Raw genomic sequence first — 26,244 nt, forward strand, 5'->3', positions numbered from 1 at the left:
GGGCAACACTCAGAGGCCCTCGAAATCTTGATATAGAGTTCCACACTGGTCCACTGACTTGATGGCCATTGGAAGTGGCCGTATAGCAGCGTTCATTTGCCTTTCAGTCGATGGATTATCAGTTCGGGGGCCTTCGAAGTGCCTGTGTGATGGGGATATGAGTTGGGCTAGCCTGGCAGTATGCCCTGGCTTCCACATGTCCGTTTGTGCTGGAATTCAGTGAACATGCTGTTGAATGCATGGCTGCAGCCATTTCCGTCTGGAAATAGTACAAAGGCAAACATTTTGGGGAGCATTGCCTGCTGGAAGTACTGAGTGTTGAGAAAATTGAGCACACGCAGTGTTTTCGTACCGCTGTTTGAAGCAACGAGTTGTCCCCTTGTTATCTAGTTGCTAGGTTCACAGCATTCTGTGTAGTGGTGCCCATGTGTTGGTGAAGGTGTCTTTTCGTACTCTTCCTTCAAAAATGAGGATAGAGTTGTGTGAAGGATCGCTCTGCCACTGCAGCTATGCGTGCTCCATGGTTTACTTGGTCTCAGCTGTGGAGCAGGGAGCATAAGATCTGTGGCTCTGGCATGGCTGCATCTCTTAAGGGGGTCAGAGGGTCTTAAAAATTAATCTTTATCAATGTAGTCACAACTATGAAATCTTCAGGGAGCATGAATTTTTAAGTGCTGATTCCAAATACTATGTAGGGTAATTTAATTTTATGTACAACTCCTTGTGCACTTATGCAATATGTTAGGTAACTTTTGCCGAGAGCTTGAAAGGAATTCTACTGCAGAGAACTTGTTAGACTGCATGCCATTGGTTTCTCCAGACAGCAAGCTATTATTATTATCATCTTGTCTGTTGTAGAAGGTGAGTTATAGGATTTTGAAATCATCAGTTTCTTCCCCTTTGTGAAGTGGCAAATTGAAAACCCTCTAACTCAACTTCTATGATGGGCAGGATGATAATTTTGCCCTTATTGCATAGTTTGATGTCAAGACAAGCCAATGGCATGCGTCCCAGCAAGTTTCCTGCAGCAAAATTTATTGAAAGCTCTTGGCAAAAAGTTACAAGACATACTATTATGTAAGTGTACAAGGACCTGTTTTGCATAAAATTAAATCACATATTTGGAATCAGCACGCAAAAATACATGTTCCCTGAAGATTCCATTATTGTGACTTCATTAACAAAAATTTTTTTTCTAGGACTAGCTTTCCGCCGTAATTCACCAGCGATCACAGGATGTGCCGCCTTCAGCACCTAGGCACAAGCTGCCAGCGTACATGTTGGCTGTGAGGAAAAAGCTACGGTGTGCAAGGAACACAAAACGACAGTGACCTGCAGTGTTGTTTTTATGTTCCTTTCCTTATGTTTCTCGTTTGCACTGCAGGTCTTCCCAGTGGTGGTGAATGAACTCTAGTGAAATGCGCGCTGGCGCAACGAGGACACTAACAAGAAAGGGAGACCACATGTCCACACTACCAACTGTTTATTACGTGGAGAGGTGCCATATTTAAACATACAGCTCAAGCATGAGACTCATCGCATTATCACTCAGAACCCAACATGTGGAACAGCAAGATCAGGATAACAGGCAAGAAACCTTCAACCCCTGCAGAAAAAAACTAAGAGATTTTGATAACAGAAGTTAGAAGAGGAGGCAGGAGGCCACATAACAGGTGGCCTCCTCCTCTAATTTCTTTTATCAGAATCTGTTAGTTTATCTGCGGGGGTTAAAGTGTTCTTGCCTGTTATCCTGATGTTGCTGCTTTTTTTTCCATGTGTTGGGTTCGGAGTGATAATGCGATGAGTCTCATGCATGAGCTGAATGTTTGAACATGCCACCTTTCTGTGCAATAATAAACAGTTGGTAGTGTGCGTATGTGGTGTCCCTTTCTTGTTAGTGTCATTGTTGTGCCAGCGTTAATTTCGTCATGCACCAACTCGCCCCTCGGGCCGTTATTCTGAAATGCCAAGTGTAGTGCTTATCAGAGCAGCGCTGCTTTCTGCACCGTCATGACCCATTGTGCCTGGTGCAGGTGATCCGTGCCCTGCAGCACGAGGGCCGCACCAGCTGCCAGTGGCGGCTGCTGGTGGAGGAAGCCCTGCACCTGGAGGACGTGGCACGCAACGAGGAGAGCCGCGAGAGGCGCTTCCGCCGCTCGGGCCCCGGCACACCCACTCTGCTCGGAGCCTGGTGTGGCCCCACTGTGGGTGGGTGTTGGTGCTCACTGTCATCATCAGCCTCACTACGCCCACTGCAGGACAAAGGCCTCTCCCATGTCTCTCTCCCATTAACCCTGTCCTCCGCCAGTTGCGGCCACTGTTATCCCCGCAAACTTCTTAATCTCATCCGCCCACCTAACTTTCTGCTGCCCCCTGCTACGCTTGCCTTCTCCTGGAATCCACTCTGTTACCCTTAAGGACCAGCGGATATCTTGCCTTCGCATTACATGCCCTGCCCAAGCCCACTTCTTCCTCTTGATTTCGACTAGGATGTCATTAACCCACGTTTGTTCCCTCACCCACTCTGCCCGCTTCCGATCTCTTAACGTCACACCTATCATTTTTTCTTTCCATAGCTCGCTGCGTTGTCCTTAACTTAAGCTGAACCCTCATTGTTAAGAAGGGTTTTCTGGCGGGCTAGTTGGTGCTTGTCATTCATGATTAAACTGCGTGAAAAAAAACACGGACAGAGGCAGAAAACACGCACACACAGCTCAATGTGTACGTGTTTTCTGCCTCTTTGTTAGCCTCCACGTTTCTGCCCCATGGGTGACTAGCGGTAAGATGCAGCTGTTGTATACTTTTCTCTTGAGGGATATTGGTAAACATGGAAACACCAACAAAGCACATTGTTCTCACCTTTGCCTCTGGTATACTTCCTGATTCTATGGAGGCAGGTTACACAAAGCTCAGACTCAGATGATACATACCCAGTCCACGTTGATGTTTCATATGCCAGAGACACGGCCACGATTAGCAGAGCTGCCGGGGCTAGCACACTTGTGCCAAATGTGCTCTCAGGTGGCATAGCCATCATAGTCAAAACTGGAGCCGCAGCTTGAGAACACAAGCTTAAAACTAGTTTAGAAGCTGTGGCCACCATTCTGCACACTTTTAAAACCATTACAGGGTGCTGCATATATATAGACCCACATCTAAAAATAACCATCCATGTCTTAGAAGACCATTTAGACCAGCTACCCGAACAGAACTTGATGGTTGGAGATTTTAACGCCCTCTCCATCTTTTGGGGTAGTAATAAAAGCTGACACTAGAGGAACTCTGTAGTAACCTTTGGCCACTAAACACTGGAAAACGAACTTACTGCTCTCCTGGCTCAGGGTGAGTTAGCTCTGTGGATTTATCTTTTAGTTCATCCTCTATTTTACTGATTTTAAATGTGATGTCTTAGATAACCCATATGGAAGTGATCATCTCCCCGTACTAATCAGCTTAACATCTTCACCCGAAGTAATCCCAACTAAACCATGACATTGGAAGCTGCACTTAGCCGACTGGGCACTGTTCCGAGAAAAGGCCGGCCTATATGAAATAGTTTCGGACGACCTTAGTGTAGGCAGACTTGACGAATTGTTCATGAACTGTATTATTTCTGCTGCGCACCAAGCTACTCCTCAGTCCTCTGGAGTAGTGAACGAAAATCACAAATACTGGTACACAAAATAATGTAAAAATGCAAAAAAAAGAAACAAAACAAAGCCTGGGGCATTTTTCATTGATGCCCAATACAAGAGAATTTCATCAGTTTTAAAAAGGCGAGAGTGTAAGCTCGATGTATCCATCGTGGTGCTGAAAAATCGTCATGGAAAAATTACATATGTCATCGATAAACATCTCAACCACATCGAAAAAAATGTGGGGAGAGGTTAGATATTTAAATGGCAGCTACTCTCCATTCACATTTTCGCTTCTGACAGCTCCCATTATACAGACATGTATAGAAGAACAAGCAAACATACTGGGTGAATATTTTTCTGCAGTTTCCAGTTCATCGCACTGCGCAGACTTATTTCTAAAACACAGAAGCACAGCAGTGAAGCAAAGACTGCCGACAAGTGGCAGCACAAATGAACCTTCTAATAATTTAAGTACACTTCAAAAAATCCATACAGTACTTTCCACTGGCAAACAGGCTGCACCCGGCACAGATGAAATACAGTTAAACCTGGATGTAACCAACCTCCATGTAGCTAATTCCTCGACATAACGAAGTTTTTCAGTTCCCCAACGCCACCCCCATTGAACCGCGTCTATTTGAGACCTCCATGTAACAAACGCCTAGCGGTGGTTGACCTTGATGTAACGAACTTGCTAGGCCAACTGTCTGTTAGCTTTTAGTGAGTTACGAAATTTGGCTGAAAAGTAAAGCACGAACTGACTTGAGAGGAGCGTCAATGATTGCAACGAGCGACCGCATTTGAGACAACGCGTCCGTGAGCGCACCTCCGTTGCTTTTGCTTTCGCCGCTCCGCGATTGCAAGCCGTGGCGGAGGTGGTGGCTGCTGCCGCGGCAGTCATGCTATCAGACATCGGATAATGGCATTTCCTGTTGAGATTTTTAAGGTGATTTCACCTAAATTTATTTCTTATTTTGGTTTCTGTTCTGCATTGCTCTTATGGGTCTTCTCGCGAAAACTGCATGTAACGAAAGCCTGGATGTAACAAAAAATCTCGGACTTTTTTCACCTTCGTTATCTCCAGCTGTACATTATCAAACGCAAGCCCATATCTCTGAACCTACCGTAGAGGTTTTTAACAAAGTTTCGGCATAATAGAAATCCCCGAAGCCTGGAAAGAAGCCAATATTGTACCGTTTCTTGAACCCGGGAAACCACCAACCTCTCCTAGCAGTTATAGACCCATAGCCCTTGCCAGTTGCCTCACCAAGACCTTCGAAAGTGTCCTAACCATGAGATTAAATTTCGACCTTCAATCCTGTGAACTTCTCGACAGCTGTCAGTGTGGTTTTAAAAAGGGATGCTCCATTACAGATCACCTGGTTCGTCTCGAAAACACTGTTCGAGAAGCTTGTGTTCACAAGCAGCACTTTTGTGCTGTCTTTTCGAATTGGAGAGGGCATATGACACGGCCTGGAGGTATGCCATTTTCCAGGACTTAGCTGAGCTTGGCATCTGTGGCAGGTTGTTAAACTGTCTAAAAGACTTCTTGTCTAACCCTTAAGTGCATGCACATCTAGGCACAACCCTTTTGAGGAATTTCATCCAGGAGAATGGTGTACCGCAGGGGTGTGTTTTAGGCACAACAATGTTTGTTGTAAAAGTTGACTCTTTTGGTAAAATAATCCCAAGGTCTATTATGTACTAAGTCTATGTAGATGACCTCCAGATAACTTGCACATCCTCCAATGTATCAACATGTGAAAGACAAATGCAGTTAACAATAAAAACTGGCAACATGGGCACACAGAAATGGTTTCCAGTTTTTGCCACAGAAAACAAGCGGCCATTCTTTTCTTACTTCTGTTTGGGCTGGGATGACCGCGGGTTGAGGGAGGTGAAACGGAGAAGGCGTCTGTGTGGTGTGTGATGTCGGTGCATCTTGAAGAACCTCAGGCAGTCTGAAGTAATGCAGATCCCTCCACTATGTAGCCCTCGTAGCCCACGTGTGTGTGTTGCTTGGAAGATGCTGGACTGCACAGTTTACATGAGGATCCATAGCGCACAAAATTGAAGGGACACAACACGAGCACTAAACTTCCACTGAACGATCTTTATTTGGTGCTGACAACCTTATCAAGATCACGTAAGGTACAGGTATAGGTGACTAACAACGATTATCTTTTCAACGTCATGATGTGTCAAGGAATGAGAAAAAATAAACTACCAAAAAAATTGGCTGTGGCTTAGCTCAGGTTAAGCCTGGATAAGCGAAAAGCTCTCGCTGCTTTTCAGCCAGCTCCCAAGCTACCACTTCTGGATCCGTCCAATTGTTGCTTCTTCTTCTCCTTCCATGGCGAGTGTCTGCGCCTGTTCTATGGGCAAGCGCACCTTATGTACCCCTCCTTTCAAGTGCGCACTGCGCTCGGCTGCAGCGAAAGGTCAAACGGTGGCGAGGATAGCCACCTCTTCTATGGCCGCCGCCGCCGCTCACACGTTCTCGCAACGCCTTGTGCAAGAACCTTCTCCGCTTGGGACGGCGGTGATGACTGTGCGGCAGCGGTGAAGGGTAAAACGGTGGCGAGGAGGAGAAGCGGCGACGCTCAGACGACGGAGTCAGCGCGCAGCGGCGACGACGGCTGCGGCAGCAGCGGCCACCTGCACTCCGCGTGACGCCGCTCAGTTTGGTGCATGCGCAGCTGTGGCTTTTTCTGACGAAGCACACGCAAGACTTGGAGTTGACTAGCCTAGTGAATCTTTTTGCTTCAAAACAGTACAGTGTACAGTTTGCGATTTCGTGGTGGTGTGTGTGCAGAGTGGTACTGGCTGTGCCGGGTGCGTGCCCTCTGCCTGCGGGTGCTGTCGGTGCTGCTGGGCCTGTGGAGTGCGGCCGTGGTGTGGAGCGAGATGACCTTCTTCATCCGCTCTCCCATGGTGTCCCTGTTCGGGGTGTTCCACCGGGCGGCCGAGCAGCGCCACGACTACCTGGCCATCGAGGTGGTGAGCGTGGTGACCCTGGGCTACCTGGGCGTGTGCGCCTACTACACCGTGTTCCGGGTGCGGGTGCTCAACTACTACTACCTGGCACCCCACCACCTGACGGACGCCTACAGCCTGGTCTTTGCGGGCATGCTCCTCTGCCGCCTGACGCCCCCGCTCTGCCTCAACTTCCTGGGCCTGCTGCACCTGGACACGCACGTCTCCTCCGAGGCACACCGCGTCGAGACCGCCTACACCGAGGTAGGAAAGGGCTGCTGCTCTGCACCGGGTGGTTTATGCACCGTGCAGAGGAATGCCACGAAAGGGTTGCGTTGTACTTGGCTAGTATGGGGCAGAAAAAAAATTGGTCGTGGCTTAGCTCTGGTTAAGCCTGGATGTAAAAGCAAAAAGCTGCAGTTGTGCTTGGTTTGACATCATGGCTGTCGCAGTTGGCGCACAATGCACTGGGAGCACCACGATAACGGTGGAGGCAAGCACTTTATAAGCCCTCCTTGCGCATGCGTAGTAACTGGTAAACACGTGGCTGCAGCGAAAGGTCAAACAGTGGCAAGGAGGTGAGTGCGCAGTAGTAGTGGCGGTGAGGAGGCGGCGCAGTAGCACACGGCTGCAGCGAAAGGTCAAACGGTGGCGAGAAGGCAAGCGCGCAGTAGTAGCGGTGGTGAAGAGGCGGCGCAGTAGCACGCGGCTGCAGCGAAAGGTCAAACAGTGGCGAGGAGGTGAGTGCGCAGTAGTAGTGGCGGTGAGGAGGCGGCACAGTAGCACACGGCTGCAGCGAAAGGTCAAACGGTGGCGAGAAGGCACGCGCGCAGTAGTAGTGGTGGTGAGGAGGCGGCGCAGTAGCACGCGGCTGCAGCGAAAGGTCAAACAGTGGCGAGGAGGTGAGTGCGCAGTAGTAGTGGCGGTGAGGAGGCGGCACAGTAGCACACGGCTCCAGCGAAAGGTCAAACGGTGGCGAGAAGACAAGCGCGCAGTAGTAGCGGTGGTGAGGAGGCGGCGCAGTAGCACGCGGCTGCAGCGAAAGGTCAAACAGTGGCGAGGAGGAGAGTGCGCAGTAGTAGCGGCGGTGAGGAGGCGGCGCAGTAGCACACGGCTGCAGCGAAAGGTCAAACAGTGGCGAAGAGGTGAGTGCGCAGTAGTAGCGGCGGTGAGGAGGCGGCACAGTAGCACACGGCTGCAGCGAAAGGTCAAACGGTGGCGAGAAGGCAAGCGCGCAGTAGTAGTGGCGGTGAGGAGGCGGCGCAGTAGCACACGGCTGCAGCGAAAGGTCAAACAGTGGCGAGAAGGCAAGCGCGCAGTAGTAGCGACGGTGAGGAGGCGGCACAGTAGCACACGGCTGCAGCGAAAGGTCAAACGGTGGCGAGAAGGCAAGCGCGCAGTAGCGGCGGTGAGGAGGCGGCGCAGTAGCATGCGGCTGCAGCGAAAGGTCAAACAGTGGCGAGGAGGTGAGTGCGCAGTAGTAGCGGCGGTGAGGAGGCGGCGCAGTAGCACACGGCTGCAGCGAAAGGTCAAACAGTGGCGAAGAGGTGAGTGCGCAGTAGTAGTGGCGGTGAGGAGGCGGCGCAGTAGCACGCGGCTGCAGCGAAAGGTCAAACAGTGGCGAGGAGGTGAGTGCGCAGTAGTAGTGGCGGTGAGGAGGCGGCGCAGTAGCACATGGCTGCAGCGAAAGGTCAAACAGTGGCGAGAAGGCAAGCGCGCAGTAGTAGCGGCGGTGAGGAGGTGGCACAGTAGCGCACGGCTGCAGCGAAAGGTCAAACGGTGGCGAGAAGGCAAGCGCGCAGTAGTAGCGGCGGTGCAGTAGCACGCGGCTGCAGCGAAAGGTCAAACAGTGGCGAGGAGGTGAGTGCGCAGTAGTAGTGGCGGTGAGGAGGCGGCGCAGTAGCACACGGCTGCAGCGAAAGGTCAAACGGTGGCGAGAAGGCAAGCGCGCAGTAGTAGCGGCGGTGAGGAGGCGGCGCAGTAGCACGTGGCTGCAGCGAAAGGTCAAACAGTGGCGAGGAGGTGAGTGCGCAGTAGTAGTGGCGGTGAGGAGGCGGCACAGTAGCACACGGCTGCAGCGAAAGGTCAAACGGTGGCGAGAAGGCAAGCGCGCAGTAGTAGCGGTGGTGAGGAGGCGGCGCAGTAGCACGCGGCTGCAGCGAAAGGTCAAACAGTGGCGAGAAGGCAAGCGCGCAGTAATAGCGGCGGTGAGGAGGCGGCACAGTAGCACACGGCTGCAGCGAAAGGTCAAACGGTGGCGAGAAGGCAAGCGCGCAGTAGCGGCGGTGAGGAGGCGGCGCAGTAGCACGCGGCTGCAGCGAAAGGTCAAACAGTGGCGAGGAGGTGAGTGCGCAGTAGTAGCGGCGGTGAGGAGGCGGCGCAGTAGCACACGGCTGCAGCGAAAGGTCAAACAGTGGCGAAGAGGTGAGTGCGCAGTAGTAGTGGCGGTGAGGAGGCGGCGCAGTAGCACGCGGCTGCAGTGAAAGGTCAAACAGTGGCGAGGAGGTGAGTGCGCAGTAGTAGTGGCGGTGAGGAGGCGGCGCAGTAGCACACGGCTGCAGCGAAAGGTCAAACAGTGGCGAGAAGGCAAGCGCGCAGTAGTAGCGGCGGTGAGGAGGTGGCACAGTAGCACACGGCTGCAGCGAAAGGTCAAACGGTGGCGAGAAGGCAAGCGCGCAGTAGTAGCGGCGGTGCAGTAGCACGCGGCTGCAGCGAAAGGTCAAACAGTGGCGAGGAGGTGAGTGCGCAGTAGTAGTGGCGGTGAGGAGGCGGCGCAGTAGCACACGGCTGCAGTGAAAGGTCAAACGGTGGCGAGAAGGCAAGCGCGCAGTAGTAGCGGCGGTGAGGAGGCGGCGCAGTAGCACGTGGCTGCAGCGAAAGGTCAAACAGTGGCGAGGAGGTGAGTGCGCAGTAGTAGTGGCGGTGAGGAGGCGGCACAGTAGCACACGGCTGCAGCGAAAGGTCAAACAGTGGCGAGAAGGCAAGCACGCAGTAGTAGCGGCGGTGAGGAGGCGGCACAGTAGCACACGGCTGCAGCGAAAGGTCAAACGGTGGCGAGAAGGCAAGCGCGCAGTAGTAGCGGCGGTGAGTAGGCGGCGCAGTAGCACGCGGCTGCAGTGAAAGGTCAAACAGTTGCGAGGAGGTGAGTGCGCAGTAGTAGCGGCGGTGAGGAGGCGGCGCAGTAGCACATGGCTGCAGCGAAAGGTCAAACAGTGGCGAAGAGGTGAGTGCGCAGTAGTAGCGGTGGTGAGGAGGCGGCGCAGTAGCACGCGGCTGCAGCGAAAGGTCAGACGGTGGCGAGAAGGCGTGCGCACAATAGTAGAGGCGGTGAGGAGGTGGCGCAGTAGCACGCGGCTGCAGCGAAAGTCAGACAGTGGCGAGGAGGCGAGTGCGCAGTAGTAGAGGCGGTGAGGAGGCGGTGCAGTAGCACGCAGCTGCAGCGAAAGGTCAAACGGTGGCGAGAAGGCGTGCGCAGAATAGTAGCGGTGGTGAGGAAGCGGCGCAGTAGCACGCGGCTGCAGCGAAAGGTCAAACAGTGGCGAGGAGGCGAGCGCGCCGTAGTAGCGGTGGTGAGGAGGCGGCACAGTCGCATGCAGCTGCGCCGAAAGGTCAAACAGTGGCGAGGAGGCGAGTGCGCACTAGTAGTGGCAGTGAGGAGGCGGCGCAGTAGCACGCGACTGCAGCGAAAGGTCAAACAGTGGCGAGGAGGCGAGTGCGCCGTAGTAGCGGCGGTGAGGAGGCGGCACAGTAGCACACGGCTGCAGCGAAAGGTCAAACGGTGGCGAGAAGGCAAGCACGCAGTAGTAGTGGCGGTGAGGAGGCGGCGCAGTAGCACACGGCTGCAGTGAAAGGTCAAACAGTGGCGAGGAGGCAAGCGCCCAATAGTAACGGCGGTGAGGAGGCGGTGCACAGGCGCAGTAGCACGCGGCTGCGCTGAAAGGTCAGGCGGCGGAGTCGTGGCAGTGGTTGCAGCAGCAGCCACTCCGACCAGCTGCGCCTCTTCTGTGACATCACTCGGTTCTGCGCACGCGCAGCTGGGGCTAATTCTGATCACGGAGCATACACCAGACCCAGTGTTGACTAGCCTAGTGAGGCTCTTCGCTTCAAAATTGGCAGTGGTTTAGCTCTGGTTAAACTGGGTGAATTGCGTTAGCCTGATGACGTGGCACCACTCTGCGAGGTAGAATGTTGTCACCGAGCTGCATCCTTAGCATGACGCTTTGCAAGACGTTCTTCATGCTGTTCTGGCGTCTCTTGAGCACGTTGTTGCTTCCTCGCTTCTTCCTTTCGCTGCCACTTCTCCTTAGAGGAATGCATAGCAAAGCATTCACGCCAAAGCAAGCACGCATTTATACGTGCCACGCGCCGACGGTGCTGCCGTGGCGGAGCGCGGCTGAAGCAACGCTGTTCAAGGTCATCCGTCCCTACCGACCGGGGCTACACAACAAGGCGAAACCTACAGTAGTATTGCTAACGCAATAAAATGGCAATCAAATCATAACAGTGCAACTCTTCTTGGGGCAAAGTTCCAAGGAAGTTTTTGATAGATAACTCCTCATTTGCACTAAATGTATTTGGGAAGTGAAAAACTCACTTTTTAGAACAATTTATTCTGCCCACAGTGGACAGCATCACAGCGTGGCTGTGAATCCGCGGTAGAATCCATGTTTTCAGCCCGACATTAGCCTAGCTGAGTAGAAGATGTCCGCTTCCTGTGTGAAAGAAGGGAAGCCTAGGAGAGTTCATTGCAGAATGCGTACCACAAATGGTGTTCTCACAAGGGCTACTGGGATTCTTTGGTTCACTGCATATAGCAGTGTTATCTGTGTCACCAGTGTGTCTGTCAGCTGTGGGCCCTGGTGTGGCATGAAGTCATCTGCTCGCCTGTTGTCGTGGTGCAACCAGTTCATGCGCGAGTGTTCCAAGATGACGAGCGCAAGGACACAACTGGTGTGGAGCAACTCTCACTTCCTGCTTCAAAGAATGGATGCAGTGGCCTTTCTTAAATTCTTTCCTACCTCCATGACTTCTTCTCATTGCCAGAGTTAAAGTGAACTAGAATCCAGCAGTTTTCTCACTGTGCAGTGACTCCATTGGGAGCAGGGGCACTCAGTAGCTGCTGTGTTGCGGAGGCTACATGCGTTGTTGCCATGGTAGACTACTTATTAGGGTCTGTCATCATGGTGTGGACACTGTTGGTTCTTGGTGGTGTGTTCGCCATTGCGTTTGTGTCACTTTGTATTTATCTTCTAGCACGCCGGCTGTTTTCCTCATTTCAGCAGTTGTTCAAAGCAGTACTGCTGTATACAGTAACGTTTAGCGTTGCATCATCAGTGCCTTTGTGTGTGTGTGTGTGTGTGTGTGTGTGTGGGGGGGGGGGGGGGCGTTGAGTCTTGCTTAGTGTGTTTTGCAGGCATGGTAAACATTTATGTTGTTTTTACTTGTGCATGTTGCAGTTATGTGGCATATGTTAGACAGCGACTGTACTATGCCTGACCACCCGGATGCCAGCCCCATCGCTGGAACCAGTATTATGCAGTTGCTGCAAGACTAGCGATATGCTTAGCAGAGGTTTCCTGCAGTGTACAGTTGACATTACTTTCCAGTGTGCACTGCTAAGTTCCGTATTTTCCGGTGTATAAGACGCGGTTTTTTTTCAAAAATCTTGCTGGTGCGTCCTATACAAGGGTGCGTCTTATATGCGAATTTTCCGTTTTTTTTTTTTTTTGCGAGTTCAGAAATTACTCAGGTTCATGTTCAAGCTTTTTCCACCGAAAAAATATCACTACCAATAACGCGGTTGTAACATGGTTAATACTTCAATACGGGGACCGCCGTGCGCAACTTTTTTAGGTGAACTTTATTATGAAACGGCGGGGTTGACCACTTCCGGGATCTTAAACACGCGGCCGTTTCGGAGGCCCCAAGCAAAGGTAATGTGAAATGACAAAAGATGGCGACAGTCACGCTTCTCGCCATTGTCAAGACAAGCCAAGAGAAGCCGATGTTTTTTTTTTTAGTCACCCTTTGCAAGTACGTAGTGCGAAGAGAATGCTTCAGACGCGTTGCCTTTTCGATAGCGCATCAGAAGATGAAGACTTTGAAGGTTTTATGTAAAAATAAATTGTTATGGACATAGAGTTCTTTCGCTTTTTTTTCTTTTGTGCTAAAACGTGGGCTGGTATGGCGTGAGTGTAGCATTTTTCGATCACTTAGCGTTTCTTAAGAACTTCTCACACGTACGGTGCATTTTGCGATGGTCGCATAAGCATGTTTAATTAAGCCTCACTAGCCTAACTGGGTAAATGGGGGTGCGTCTTATACACGGGTGCGTCTTATATACCAATTTTTTCAATGACACCCTGCATATATGGCGGGTGCGTCTTATACAAGGGTGCGTCTTGTACACCGGAAAATACGGTATTATGGTTTCACCCGGCAACACAACTTCATTTTTATTTGAAAGGAGTCAACTCGAGCAGAACAAATAACACTAACAAGTGAAGCATCTTAAACCTTCAGTGCCCAAAATATGAAGGAATCAAAGAAAAAGCCATTGCATATCTCCACGTCATGCTAGCTAATATACCCAAATTCAAACCCAGTACCAAAAAATTTGTTACCTCCACTTGAGAAACCAGTATGTTGCCATTTACCAGCGGTTCGTTTTGTGAGCTTGTCTGTATTGCGTGAAGAGCCAATTCAAAAGCCTGAAACCATGTGAAAAATTGGAATTGGAATCTGGAATAGAATTAAAAGAATTGGAATTTAACTCAAAGAATTGGAAAACATCCAGAGAAATAATTTGTCGAATTTAAAAAAGTTGTCTTTACTGTGAATATTCAGTTCGCCAATGCAAATCGCTCACAAAGTTGTAGCCGACACGCTGCATCAGTTGCATTGATCCCGCTTGTTTGTCCAACAAATGTCTTCCCATATTCACTGCAGCTTGGTCAAAAATATGAGATGAGGAGTTGATCGCTGGCCGGGTGTCTTGTATTCGCACTGCTTTTTTCTGCACTCAGCTTCTTGACAGTGATGCCAATTTGATTGTAAAATGCTGGCTGCTAAGAGTCCATTTTTGCATCAATTTTGTGTCGAAGCTTCACATAGTGATGAAGTGAACAGTGTGCTAACAGCGTGTCATGAATTCGCGGCACTGAATGTTACTGGTAGAAGTCTCTGCTGACTGTGCTCAAGAGTAAGTTGAGCGGGGTAATAGATTTCCTTTAACACGAACCTCAAGTCACCAGAAAATTTGTTCGTCTTACGAGGAGTTCATACAAACAGAAGTGTCTTTAAAAAAAGATACGTGAAGATGCTACTTGTGTCTATGAGTAAAATAGCCTCTCAGAGAGAAGATAATTGCAGATATTGCATTTACTGCACTATGCGTGAAGTGAGCTGGAAACGAGAGGATGAAACAAGTTTCACGTAAACCTATATGGCATTGGTCTAGTTCTCTTTTTTTCTAACTGTATCCAACAGTGACTGCAGATGTGACTGCAGAAGTCACTGATGACTGCAGTGACTTGTGCATGTTTTTTCCTGATTTTTGTGTTCCATCGTGCTAAAATCACTTTGAAGGGGATGAGCAGATTAGCCCTCTGTCTCTTTTTATCTCGCTCCTTTTGCAGCATGCTGTTAACATGCCTTTCCGTTCACCGCACACAATGTGCATGATGCTGACACTTCCAAATAATTCTAAATCTTTTTAGTTCACTTATGAAGGGCTCTTTAAAGTAACTAGCTTAGCCTGTGATGTCTATATGCCTCTTGGTGATTCTATGTGGGGTAGATAGGAAAAGTTTGCTTGCTGGTATGAAAGCATGCCAAGTGCTGATACCAACACATAATTTATGCTATATGAAAGGGCTGCGATGTGCCTCCTCCCCCCAGTACAGTGGGTTTTACGTAAAACAGAAAGCCCCGTCACAAGTGAGAAGATCCATTGTGCAGTGTTGTACACAGATGAGACTTGACTCGTGCATTGCACGCCCTTATTTATTTATTTATTTATTGATACCCTCAGGGTGGGAACATAACAGAGGGGAGTGGGTTAATACAATGATATCGACAAACACAGCAGAAATTTCACAATACAAGTAACAAATAACGTGAATGTCTGCAATACAAGTGCAACTGTGTTAAGTGTGCAGCCATACAACAGGATGAAAGATTGCAACCAGAGGGGCAGTTTTTATTTGTAATGTCACGTGTCAGAGTACACATGGAGCAGCGAAATATACAAATGAAAGAAACTAGGAAGGTGATCCGTTATACAGTACAAAATTTGCCTAGCAAGTGAACAGCAGTTCGCAATCGGTAGCGAGGAAATAACTAGAAGAATAAGAATGGGGTGGAGCGCATACGGCAGGTTCTCTCAGATCATGAATGGCAGTTTACCAGTGTCCCTCAAGAGAAAAGTATACGACAGCTGTATCCTACCGGTACTAACCTGTGGGGCAGAAACGGGGAGGCTAACAAAGAGGGTTCAGCTTAAGTTAAGGACAACACAGCGAGTTATGGGAAGAAAAATGATAGGTGTAACGTGAAGAGATCGGAAGCGAGCGGAGTGGGTAAGAGAACAAGCGCGGGTTAATGACATCCCAGTCGAAATCAAGAGGAAGGAGTGGGCTTGGGCAGGGCATACAATGCGAAGGCAAGATAACCGCTGGTCCTCAAGGGTAACGGAGTGGATTCCATGGGAAGGCAAGCGTAGCAGGGGGCGGCAGAAAGTTAAGTGGGCGGATGAGGTTAAGGAGTTTGCGGGGATAGGGTGGCCGCAACTGGCAAAGGACGGGGTTAATTGCAGAGACACGGGAGAGGCCTTTGCCCTGCAGTGGGTGTAGTCGGGCTGATGATGATGATGATGGGTGTGCAGATCATGGGCCACCTGGACCTGATCCCCATAGTGGCGCGGGGCTTCAACCTCTACTTCCCCACGCTCATCTGCGTCCTCTGCCTGGCCACCTGGTGGCACCTGGGCAGCCGGCTGCTCCACTGCCTCGGCTTCGAGCAGTTCCTCACGGACGACGAGCTCACCGGGGACCTCGTCAACGAGGGACGCGACCTCATCAAGAGGGGTGCGTGTTCTTCTCATCTTCCCCTTTTCTCATTCGCCTCGGACTCGCAGTAGAGAGTTTAGTATAGCGTACGCAGACATAGGCAAAGGCATAGCGAACGCTATAAAATAACGTCATTCGTACTGCGCTTGCGCCAAACGGTATTTCAAACCGAGGTTTTACGTACGTTTGCATTACGTACACTATTTTTCCAATTTAGCGTGTGTGCTCTTGCGTATGCCAAGAAAAATTTGCCACTACCTGTAATGCGAGCGCAACTTTTTCTGGCAGCAAGCCTTCGCTGTCGACGATCACCAGAACCACAGTCCAAGGACCATCATCTTTACCAGCGGGTGGGTATCAAGCTGGTTAAGCTTACGGCAAGAGTTGTCAACATGGCGGCGCCAACGTTGCCTGGTTCGGAGAGAAATTGTCATGTTATTGGGTTTTTAGGCATATTCATTACCCTTAAATGGAACATGGGTTATTTGCTTTGCCTCCTCTCGCCGACAGCAGAACAAATGAGTGATGAGCTTGCTCTGTTTTGAATTCTGTGCAACGATTTCACCGTTCCTAACCCTAACAAAACACATCAGACTGTGGATTGGCTTGATTTGGATTTTTACACCAAGGTAGTCATAGGCATGCCAAAAGTAGCCGCTTCGGCGGTCAGCTGGCCCGCAACCGGTTGTCGCTGGCCTGTTGCAGTGCTCATAGAACGTGTTGGTGCTGACATCGTCGCAGTGCTTGTAGAACGACTCATTTGTGGACACCATAGATTTAATATAACCAACTCTATTTGTGGACGCCATGCAACCGGCTATCTACGTGGAACAACTTGGATAAGCTTGGCCAATACCTTGGCTAAGTGCGAAAAATATAACACAAAATGTTTTTATATTATAGCACCAGATGGCGCCACTGCGGCTATCGTGTTCGGGTTGTTGTACGGTAAAGTAAAAGTGCTCTTGTGACTTCCACAGTAAGCTCCCGCGAAGTACTTGCTTATAACATACATAAGCGCTCATACGCTATACTAAAAGGCTCTAATAAGTGCTGCCGCCCGTTGTTTGCAGAGCGCGGCCGACGCCAGCGGGCAGCCGACCAGCGGCGAAGGCCAGTGGCTTCGCAACAGCCGCCCATCACGGAAGAACCCGACGGCCTCGGTGAGCGCCAATCGTCAGCCACCCGCTCCATTTTTACATTGTGTCGCCCCAGCTGACTGGCTTCTATGCGCAGCCAGGGGGGGAGACTGGCACGCACATTACTCTGATTACCAAGAGTGTGCTCCAATGGGCTGAAGGATTTGTACACAAATTGGTGGTGGACCAGTTGTCGGAGAGTGATGCACACAATGCACACCATTGTGGTAGTTTTTTATCCATTCGTATTATCCTGCAGGGCCAGAACGGGCATTGAGAAAGAGAGGACAAAGATTAATACATCACGAAGTGTGAGGCTGAAACAAAAAGTGAGAGAAAAAAACTGCAGGGCAAACTCTCCCGAATCTAGCATTCTCGGACAATAATTTTCATTAAAATATTTTAATAAACTGTTATGGAAATATTGAAGGAAGGTAATGGCCCATTCTGTGATGCGTATCAAAATCTTTCTTTTAAAGTCTTTCCTTTACTCGCATCGAGTAGTATTAATGCTGCCATAGAAAACTAGTGGGGAACGTTTTTGATGGGAGTAAAAACATCAATAGCAGTAATACGCAAGACTGCCGAGGCAAGATGTACAGATATAGTCATTGTTTTTAGTGAAATCTTACAACATGCCTATCAGAACAGCGCATTCATAAACTTTGTCCGATTTACGTAGGGAAAACTTTATGCCAAAACTTTTATGGTTTATGATGGTTTATGCTGGTTTATCGTTTATGATGGTTTATGCGATGTTCTCATATGTTGTAAGATTTCACTATAACGGTAAATATATCTGCACATCTTGCTTCAGCATAAATTTTTTTGGCATAAATGTTTTACGTTGGGAACTACATAACAACGTGGGCCAGTTATGGAGGGGGGGGGGGGATGCATTGACTTATGCTTGGGGTCAACTTTTTTTGGCCAGCGAAGGGCGCTTGTGCGGGGTCGAATATACCATATACATTGTGCGTTATGAGCTTTGTCGAGTTCATTTTTGAAAACGTGTTCTAGAAACGCTCTTTCTGAAGTCTTAATTTTGAGAAAAAAAAGTGCACAAATTATGCGCATAAATACGGACTTTCGAATTGTGTTTTGTTGGTTTTTGCATTGTGCTTTTAGTTTGAAAATTAGTTCGCACATTTGTGTCGAGACCCAGGCTTTCTTGAGCCAGGGGAATGAGCTGAGTGCCGACATCACTTTCCAGTGCTGGGGTAGACAGTGCTTCTGCTACTTCAGCCAATCGGTGCTCAATTTGGGGGATCAGGACATGTTGGCGTCCATTGTTATGCATGTTCAATTGTCAAGGGTGTCCGCAAATTGAAGCGAGCAGTTGAATGTTTAGCAGAAGCCTCACCCGGTTGCTGACAGGACATGGAAGTGAGGAACGAAAAAGATGCCTTGTTAGTGCAAGCGTCATTTTGTACCTGCCATATGCCAAGCACCCCGTGCAACTTTTCTCTCTAGTCTCTCCGGTGACAACAACAGTCTTGTTGCAACACCAGAAATGGTGTTACCGATATTTGGGCTTTCACTGTGGACAGCATGGAGGCTGCAAGTAGCTCACGGTGTGACAGGGCCTACAAACAGTCTCAGAACACGTGTGTACCCATGGGTTACCACTGGCTTTTACGCTCATGCTGTATATGCAGATGTTGCTAGATGCCATGTTGACCTCCGCTTGTGGGCTTTATGCCTGCACTGGCTGCACTGTGTACGCCATATCTCATTTGCTGCTGTCACAAGAGTAACACCGGTCACTCGCTGTCGTTGTGGATTGTACCTTCGACACAGTTGCACCCTCAGAGACTGTTGTGCCAAATTCTTGCAGCTACTTTTTTTTTTCAATTGTGCCAAAGGCGTGACTTAGGTGGCCTGATGTGGGCCACGATATGAGCGCAGCTCGTAATCGCCTGACACTGTGATGATAATCCTCGCAGAATCCCAAAGAGGCTGTATTACGTTTGATGGTAATGCATGACTGGTGGCATCCTCAGTCAATGGCAAGCTGGCGAGGTGAACGGATGGCACCAGTACGAATTCCCAGAAACATCACCAGGGAACCTGGTCCGTGCCTTGCCTTGTTTGGCACTTGTGGACGCTAAGGACTCGCATGCTGTCTGCTTCAAGCAGTTCTCAAGACACTTCGCTGAACATTCCTTGCGATACTTGTGCTTCTCGGTATACCGATCGTCCTCTCAGGCACAAAGTTGTTCAACGTTTCCAGCAACTGACTGTGGTTGTACATACTTGTTGAGTTTTAACATCTCTGCAGGTTATTGGGGCACTCTATTCTCCAGTTCAGTTTGTTTTTATTGAGGCCAGCAGAACGTACATACAGTCAAATCCACTTATAACAATACTGAAGTGCCATGGAAACACCATTGTTATAACCAGTAATTGTTGTAACAGGGTTGTGCCAAAAATACCATAGAACACTTGCAAAAGCTATTGTGACTGACCATTGTTATATGCGATATATTGTTACAACCAGTATTGTTATAAGTGGGTTTGACTGTACTCTTTGGGTCACACAGAGCGGTGTGTGTTGCCTGTGATGCTTCAGGGTCCTTTCTAAGATCTGGACGGGTACGAAGGGACGGGATTCTGTGTCTGCATTCCTTGTCTCACTTCACTGCACCAGTTTTTCATTTTGTGAGGTGTGCCAAACTCAGCCTGGACATTGCTATCGCCCACTGGCTCTCAGAGATCAGCTGTTGTTAGCACTTCCCAACCTGATGCATTTGCAAACTTGTCCACACTTTGGGGTCTGAACGTTGCTGCCTTTGGGATCCATAATCGTCTGTGCCGAGGTCACGGAACTGAAAGCCTCCACCACTAGGTTTCTGTGCAGGGTGGCGGTAGTGCCATCAAAGGAGAATATGTCTACTTAGGGCAGGCAGTGACAGCTCATCCGGATCGTGAGAGGGAAATAACTGGAAGGATAAGAATGGACTGGAGCGCATATACCAGGTTCTCTCAGATCACGAATGGCAGTTTAGCAATATCCCTCAAGTGAAAACTATACAACAGCTGCATCTTACCAGTACTCACCTATGGGGCAGAAACGTGGAGGCTAACAAAGAGGGTTCAGCTTCAGTTAAGGACAACGCAGCGAGCTATGGAAAGGAAAATGATAGGTGTGACATTAAGAGATCGGAAGCGGGTGGAATGGGTGAGGGAACAAACGCGGGTGAATGACATCCTAGTCGAAATCACGAGGAAGTAGTGGGCTTGGGCAGGGCATGTAATGCGAAGGCAAGATAACCGCTGGGCCTTAAGGGTAACGGAGTGGATTCCAAGAGAAGGCAAACGTAGCAGGGGGCGGCAGAAAGTTAGGTGGGCAGATGAGATTAAGAAATTTGCGGGATACGGTGGCCGCAACTGTCAAAGGACAGGGTTAATTGCACAGACATGGGAGAGGCCTTTGCCCTGCAGTGAGCATAGTCAGGCTGATGATGATGATGGCTTAAACAGTCTACAGTGAATAGTTACAGTGTGATTAGTCACAAAATAAAATGGGTAAAGGAAAGTGGGGGGTTGAGGCATGCGTAGATTTGGGCACTTGGGGAACCACAGAAAGCACCCCCAAGGAAAGCTGGGGCCCAGAAGAACAGAACCCCTGGTCTGAGCTTTTGAAGTAGGCTTCCAACCAAGGTTCCTCTGAAGGTGGTGGGTGAAAGAGCTCAGTGGTCACTGATGGAGGCTGCGTGCAGTGCAACGTGATTGGTTTCCAACATGCAAATGCCGGCTGTAGCTCAGTTCTTGACCCACTACCTTTGAGGGACATACGAAGGAAGTGGTGTTTTGCGCAATGCCAGCTAGGTGATGACTTCAAACCAAACCGCATGAACTTTTGATGGGGCCGCTGCTTGCCGTTTCTCTCCTGGCTGTGCTGCTTGAACAATACTCATTTCGCCTCCCGCAGTTATCAAACACATTCGCTGCAGTAGCAACTTTTGGAGCCCTAATCGCTGTGCAGCATTGCCCACCGGTGGTCCACACTTAAATTTTCTTGGGTGCACTGTAACCCACCAGTAAGCCAGTTTCTCTGAACTGCCAACAGGTGGCGATAGCGACCTTCCTCTGGAATTTTTTCACTGTCTCTGTGAACTTACTGAGCCATCCCATGGCTCCATCGCATGACTCTGCATTGGTGGCCATTCAGATTGCATGCGGGAAGTGACCCATGATGCAGCGAATGTGTAAAGGGGGGAAGAGGGTCTTAGAAATAAATTTTTACTAATGAAGTCGCAACCACGAAATCGTCAGGGAACATGCATTTTTGCACGCTGATTTCAAATATGTAATTTAATTTCATGTACAACAAGTCCTTGTGCACTTATGCAATATGTTAGGTAACTTTTGCCTAGGGTTTGGAAGAAATTCTACCACAGGGAATTTATTAGATTGCATGCCATTGGTTTCTCTTGACATCAAGCTATGCAATAAGGGTAAAATTATCATCCTGCCTGTTGTAGAAGATGAGTTATGCAATTCTGAGATCGTTAGCTCCCTCCCATTTGTGAAGTGGCAAATTTGAGACCCTGTAACTCAACTTCTATGACAGAGAGAATAATAATTTTGTCGTTATTGCATAACTTGATGTGAAGACAAGTCAATGGCATGCGTCCTAGCAAGTTTCCTGCAGCAAAATTTATTGAAGGCTCTCAGCAAAAACTTACATAACATGTTATATAAGTCTACAAGGACTTGTTCTACATAAAATTAAATTACTTATTTGGAATCAGCATGCAAAAATATATGTTTCTTCAAGGTGCCATTATTGCGACTTCATTAAAAGAAATTTTTTTTCTGAGACCAGCTTCCGAAGTGTGCATAAAAACTGAAGCATCACTAATCACTAACCCACTAACATGTGTGGGACTCAGCATGTGTAGAGCACACAGAGCATGGCGTATGTGCTGCACTGAGCCCGGCATTGGCAGCTTCAGTTCCTACTGTGAGCAGTGTTGCAGATTCACTCACTCTGATCATCTCTGGATGCATGCTACGCTGTAATGCACTCCTCTTTTGTCATGCTGACTGTGCATTCTAGTCACTTTTTCTTCTTGTTGTTGTTGATTCAAAGCAACTCGGACTCTGTACTCGCTCACTGCTGCTGTGTGCACCTGTTCTGTGAGAAGCAGCCACAATTTTTAGCAGGTATTTTAAATAAAGATTAAGCAATGCACACTGTGTTTTCTTTTTAGTGACTCTTGAGGTGAGAGAAAAAGCTCGGCCTCTGGAACAGGGCACTTGTTGACGAGATTAAATGTTCGCCTTTGTTTTCTTTCCTTGTAACAATCACGGATGTTGCTCCGCAGAATTTCCAAACGACCAGCGATTGTTTTAGAGAGATCTCTTTTTTTTTTTCCTTACAACTGTTGTTGAAACTTTAAAACCATCTGTGAGATGATGTTTGTACGGTTAGGTGAAGTGCGGAAGACCATCCCAGATTGGCTTTGGATGCTGAATGGATGCTTTGTGACTTGGTCGGGTTTGTCATGCATGAAGTTGTAATGCATGCAGCATTTCAGTGATGCTTGCAGAAACGTGGTCACTGAGGCTTGTAGCTAATGGCTGTACGCAATCAGTCAGTCACTGGTGTCTCCGACAACATGATTCCTAGCAGAGCACAGTGGAATTCAAGGTGGCACACATTCTGTTCAGTCGTTGGAGACATCACAGGGAACACCAGACTTGAATCATTCGAAGATGAAACCACTGCATTTAGTGCTGTTCAATGAAAAAACCTGACATCTGTTTACAAGCTTGACATTTCAAGACTAGCATTGATCCTTGTTGTGGCACATCAATGCATCAGTATATGTCAGGATAACGCTGTTTGGTAATGTCACGTTTGAGGTACTGCTGGCTATGTCTTGCACACCTTGCACGCACACTGAGTGGTTTGCGCATTGACGTGTTTCACAAAGTCCCGCTTGTGTAGGTATTCTTCGCAGTCATGTGGCTGTGTTCAGGTGGACACCAATGAGAACATACTCCCTAATTATTAAGTCCCACCTATGGGCAAGTGGAAACGGATGAATCCACTTAAACTGCCAGTGTCCTTTACTGGTACCCATTTTGGCCGCTATTTCTTTTTTCCATCGAAATTAGATATATTACTGTCTTAAAAGTATATTCAGTCCTTAAGGGAGATTATTTGTTACTTTTCCAGTGCCAAGTACAACTGAGTGGCATCATTGTAGATTTGTTTGGTGGCACCATCTTGGTCCTGGCGAGCGTCATCGTTGAGTATTTGTCCCGCTGCATCTTTGATGCAGGGAGATTCTCAGGTGCAGCGTCTTGTTCTGCTGTTATTCATTCCAGTTGTTGCAGTGTGTCGAAGTAGTACAACTGAGTGGCATCATTGTAGATTTGTTTGGTGGCACCATCTTGGTCCTGGCGAGCGTCATCGTTGAGTATTTGTCCCGCTGCATCTTTGATGCAGGGAGATTCTCAGGTGCAGCGTCTTGTTCTGCTGTTATTCATTCCAGTTGTTGCAGTGTGTCGAAGTAGTACAACTGAGTGGCATCATTGTAGATTTGTTTGGTGGCACCATCTTGGTCCTGGCGAGCGCCATCGTTGAGTATTTGTCCCGCTGCATGGTCACATCAACGCTGCTGCATCTTTGATGCAGGGAGATTCTCAGGTGCAGCGTCTTGTTCTGCTGTTATTCATTCCAGTTGTTGCAGTGTGTCGAAGTAGTACAACTGAGTGGCATCATTGTAGATTTGTTTGGTGGCACCATCCTGGGCCTGGCGAGCGTCATCGTTGAGTATTTGTCCCGCTGCATGGTCACATCAACGCTGCTGCATCTTTGATGCAGGGAGATTCTCAGGTGCAGCGTCTTGTTCTGCTGTTATTCATTCCAGTTGTTGCAGTGTGTCGAAGTAGTACAACTGAGTGGCATCATTGTAGATTTGTTTGGTGGCACCATCTTGGGCCTGGCGAGCGTCATCGTTGAGTATTTGTCCCGCTGCATGGTCACATCAACGCTGCTGCATCTTTGATGCAGGGAGATTCTCAGGTGCAGCGTCTTGTTCTGCTGTTATTCATTCCAGTTGTTGCAGTGTGTCGAAGTAGTACAACTGAGCGGCATCATTGTAGATTTGTTTGGTGGCACCATCTTGGGCCTGGCGAGCGTCATCGTTGAGTATTTGTCCCGCTGCATGGTCACATCAACGCTGCTGCATCTTTGATGCAGGGAGATTCTCAGGTGCAGCGTCTTGTTCTGCTGTTATTCATTCCAGTTGTTGCAGTGTGTCGAAGTAGTACAACTGAGTGGCGTCATTGTAGATTTGTTTGGTGGCACCATCTTGGTCCTGGCGAGCGTCATCGTTGAGTATTTGTCCCGCTGCATGGTCACATCGACGCTGCTGCATCTTTGATGCAGGGAAATTCTCAGGTGCAGCGTCTTGTTCCGCTGTTATTCATTCCAGTTGTTGCAGTGTGTCGAAGTAGTACAACTGAGTGGCATCATTGTAGATTTGTTTGGTGGCACCATCTTGGGCCTGGCGAGCGTCATCATTGAGTATTTGTCCCGCTGCATGGTCACATCAACGCTGCTGCATCTTTGATGCAGGGAGATTCTCAGGTGCAGCGTCTTGTTCTGCTGTTATTCATTCCAGTTGTTGCAGTGTGTCGAAGTAGTGCAACTGAGTGGCATCATTGTAGATTTGTTTGGTGGCACCATCTTGGGCCTGGCGAGCGTCATCGTTGAGTATTTGTCCCGCTGCATGGTCACATCAACGCTGCTGCATCTTTGATGCAGGGAGATTCTCAGGTGCAGCGTCTTGTTCTGCTGTTATTCATTCCAGTTGTTGCAGTGTGTCGAAGTAGTACAACTGAGTGGCATCATTGTAGATTTGTTTGGTGGCGCCATCTTGGGCCTGGCGAGCGTCATCGTTGAGTATTTGTCCCGCTGCATGGTCACATCAACGCTGCTGCATCTTTGATGCAGGGAGATTCTCAGGTGCAGCATCTTGTTCTGCTGTTATTCATTCCAGTTGTTGCAGTGTGTCGAAGTAGTACAACTGAGTGGCATCATTGTAGATTTGTTTGGTGGCACCATCTTGGTCCTGGCGAGCGTCATCGTTGAGTATTTGTCCCGCTGCATGGTCACATCAACGCTGCTGCATCTTTGATGCAGGGAGATTCTCAGGTGCAGCGTCTTGTTCTGCTGTTATTCATTCCAGTTGTTGCAGTGTGTCGAAGTAGTACAACTGAGTGGCATCATTGTAGATTTGTTTGGTGGCACCATCCTGGGCCTGGCGAGCGTCATCGTTGAGTATTTGTCCCGCTGCATGGTCACATCAACGCTGCTGCATCTTTGATGCAGGGAGATTCTCAGGTGCAGCGTCTTGTTCTGCTGTTATTCATTCCAGTTGTTGCAGTGTGTCGAAGTAGTACAACTGAGTGGCATCATTGTAGATTTGTTTGGTGGCACCATCCTGGTCCTGGCGAGCGTCATCGTTGAGTATTTGTCCCGCTGCATGGTCACATCAACACTGCTGCATCTTTGATGCAGGGAGATTCTCAGGTGCAGCGTCTTGTTCTGCTGTTATTCATTCCAGTTGTTGCAGTGTGTCGAAGTAGTACAACTGAGTGGCATCATTGTAGCTTTGTTTGGTGGCACCATCCTGGGCCTGGCGAGCGTCATCGTTGAGTATTTGTCCCGCTGCATGGTCACATCAGCGCTGCATCGTTGATGCAAGGAGATTCTCAGGTGCAGCGTCTTGTTCTGCTGTTATTCATTCCAGTTGTTGCAGTGTGTCGAAGTAGTACAACTGAGTGGCATCATTGTAGCTTTGTTTGGTGGCACCATCCTGGGCCTGGCGAGCGTCATTGTTGAGTATTTGTCCCGCTGCATGGTCACATCAACGCTGCATCGTTGATGCAGGGAGATTCTCAGGTGCCTGTACCAGTATAGCTTTGGTGCTGTGTGAAGGAGAACAAGTTGCCAACTCAGGACGTGTGAAGGGATGGACAAGGTAGAGCGTCAGGCAGGGAGTACAAGATTCAGAAAACGTTTGCAAGTGAAAAAGAAATGCTGCATTGTATGCCTACCCTAGAATATATTGCCACGTATCATTGTAGCGTCCGTTCGTTCGTGCAAGGCCGCAGAAAAGGGGTGTTATCATTTTTGTTCGTGACGCGAGAAGCAACCGGACTTATCTCGATTGTTCACAGCCATGAACAGCTGCATCTACGTGTTTCTAGATTACTCTAGATGATCTCGACCTGTTATCTCGAAGTTTCCTTGCTGGCTTTAAATTGAATGATGCCGCGAGCAGCGCACATTCGTAGTTCGACGATTGACGAGCACGCTTGTTGCTTACGCCGCCACCGAGTGATTAAGTTCTTTTGCGGGCGCAAGTCAGCCCAAATAAAGAGCTTTGTTTGCAAGTC

At 48.9% G+C, this 26,244-nt stretch overlaps 1 protein-coding gene across 2 annotated transcripts in view; it reads left to right on the plus strand.

Moving 5' to 3' along the window:
* LOC149337748 (G protein-coupled receptor-associated protein LMBRD2B) overlaps positions 1 to 26,244 on the plus strand; it is an 85,842-nt gene that overhangs the window by 40,996 nt on the left and 18,602 nt on the right. For both annotated transcript variants that reach the window (XM_089553502.1, XM_089553503.1), the window contains exons 9-12: positions 2,034 to 2,208; positions 6,454 to 6,878; positions 15,499 to 15,700; positions 16,756 to 16,845. In XM_089553502.1, the coding sequence (XP_089409628.1) occupies positions 2,034 to 2,208; positions 6,454 to 6,878; positions 15,499 to 15,700; positions 16,756 to 16,845 (892 nt within the window). The remainder of the gene's footprint in view (positions 1 to 2,033; positions 2,209 to 6,453; positions 6,879 to 15,498; positions 15,701 to 16,755; positions 16,846 to 26,244) is intronic.

The sequence above is a fragment of the Amblyomma mixtum genome, chromosome 7, assembly GCF_055824585.1.
Source record: "Amblyomma mixtum isolate Tamu chromosome 7, ASM5582458v1, whole genome shotgun sequence".
In the NCBI taxonomy this organism is placed as follows: Eukaryota; Metazoa; Arthropoda; class Arachnida; order Ixodida; family Ixodidae; genus Amblyomma; species Amblyomma mixtum.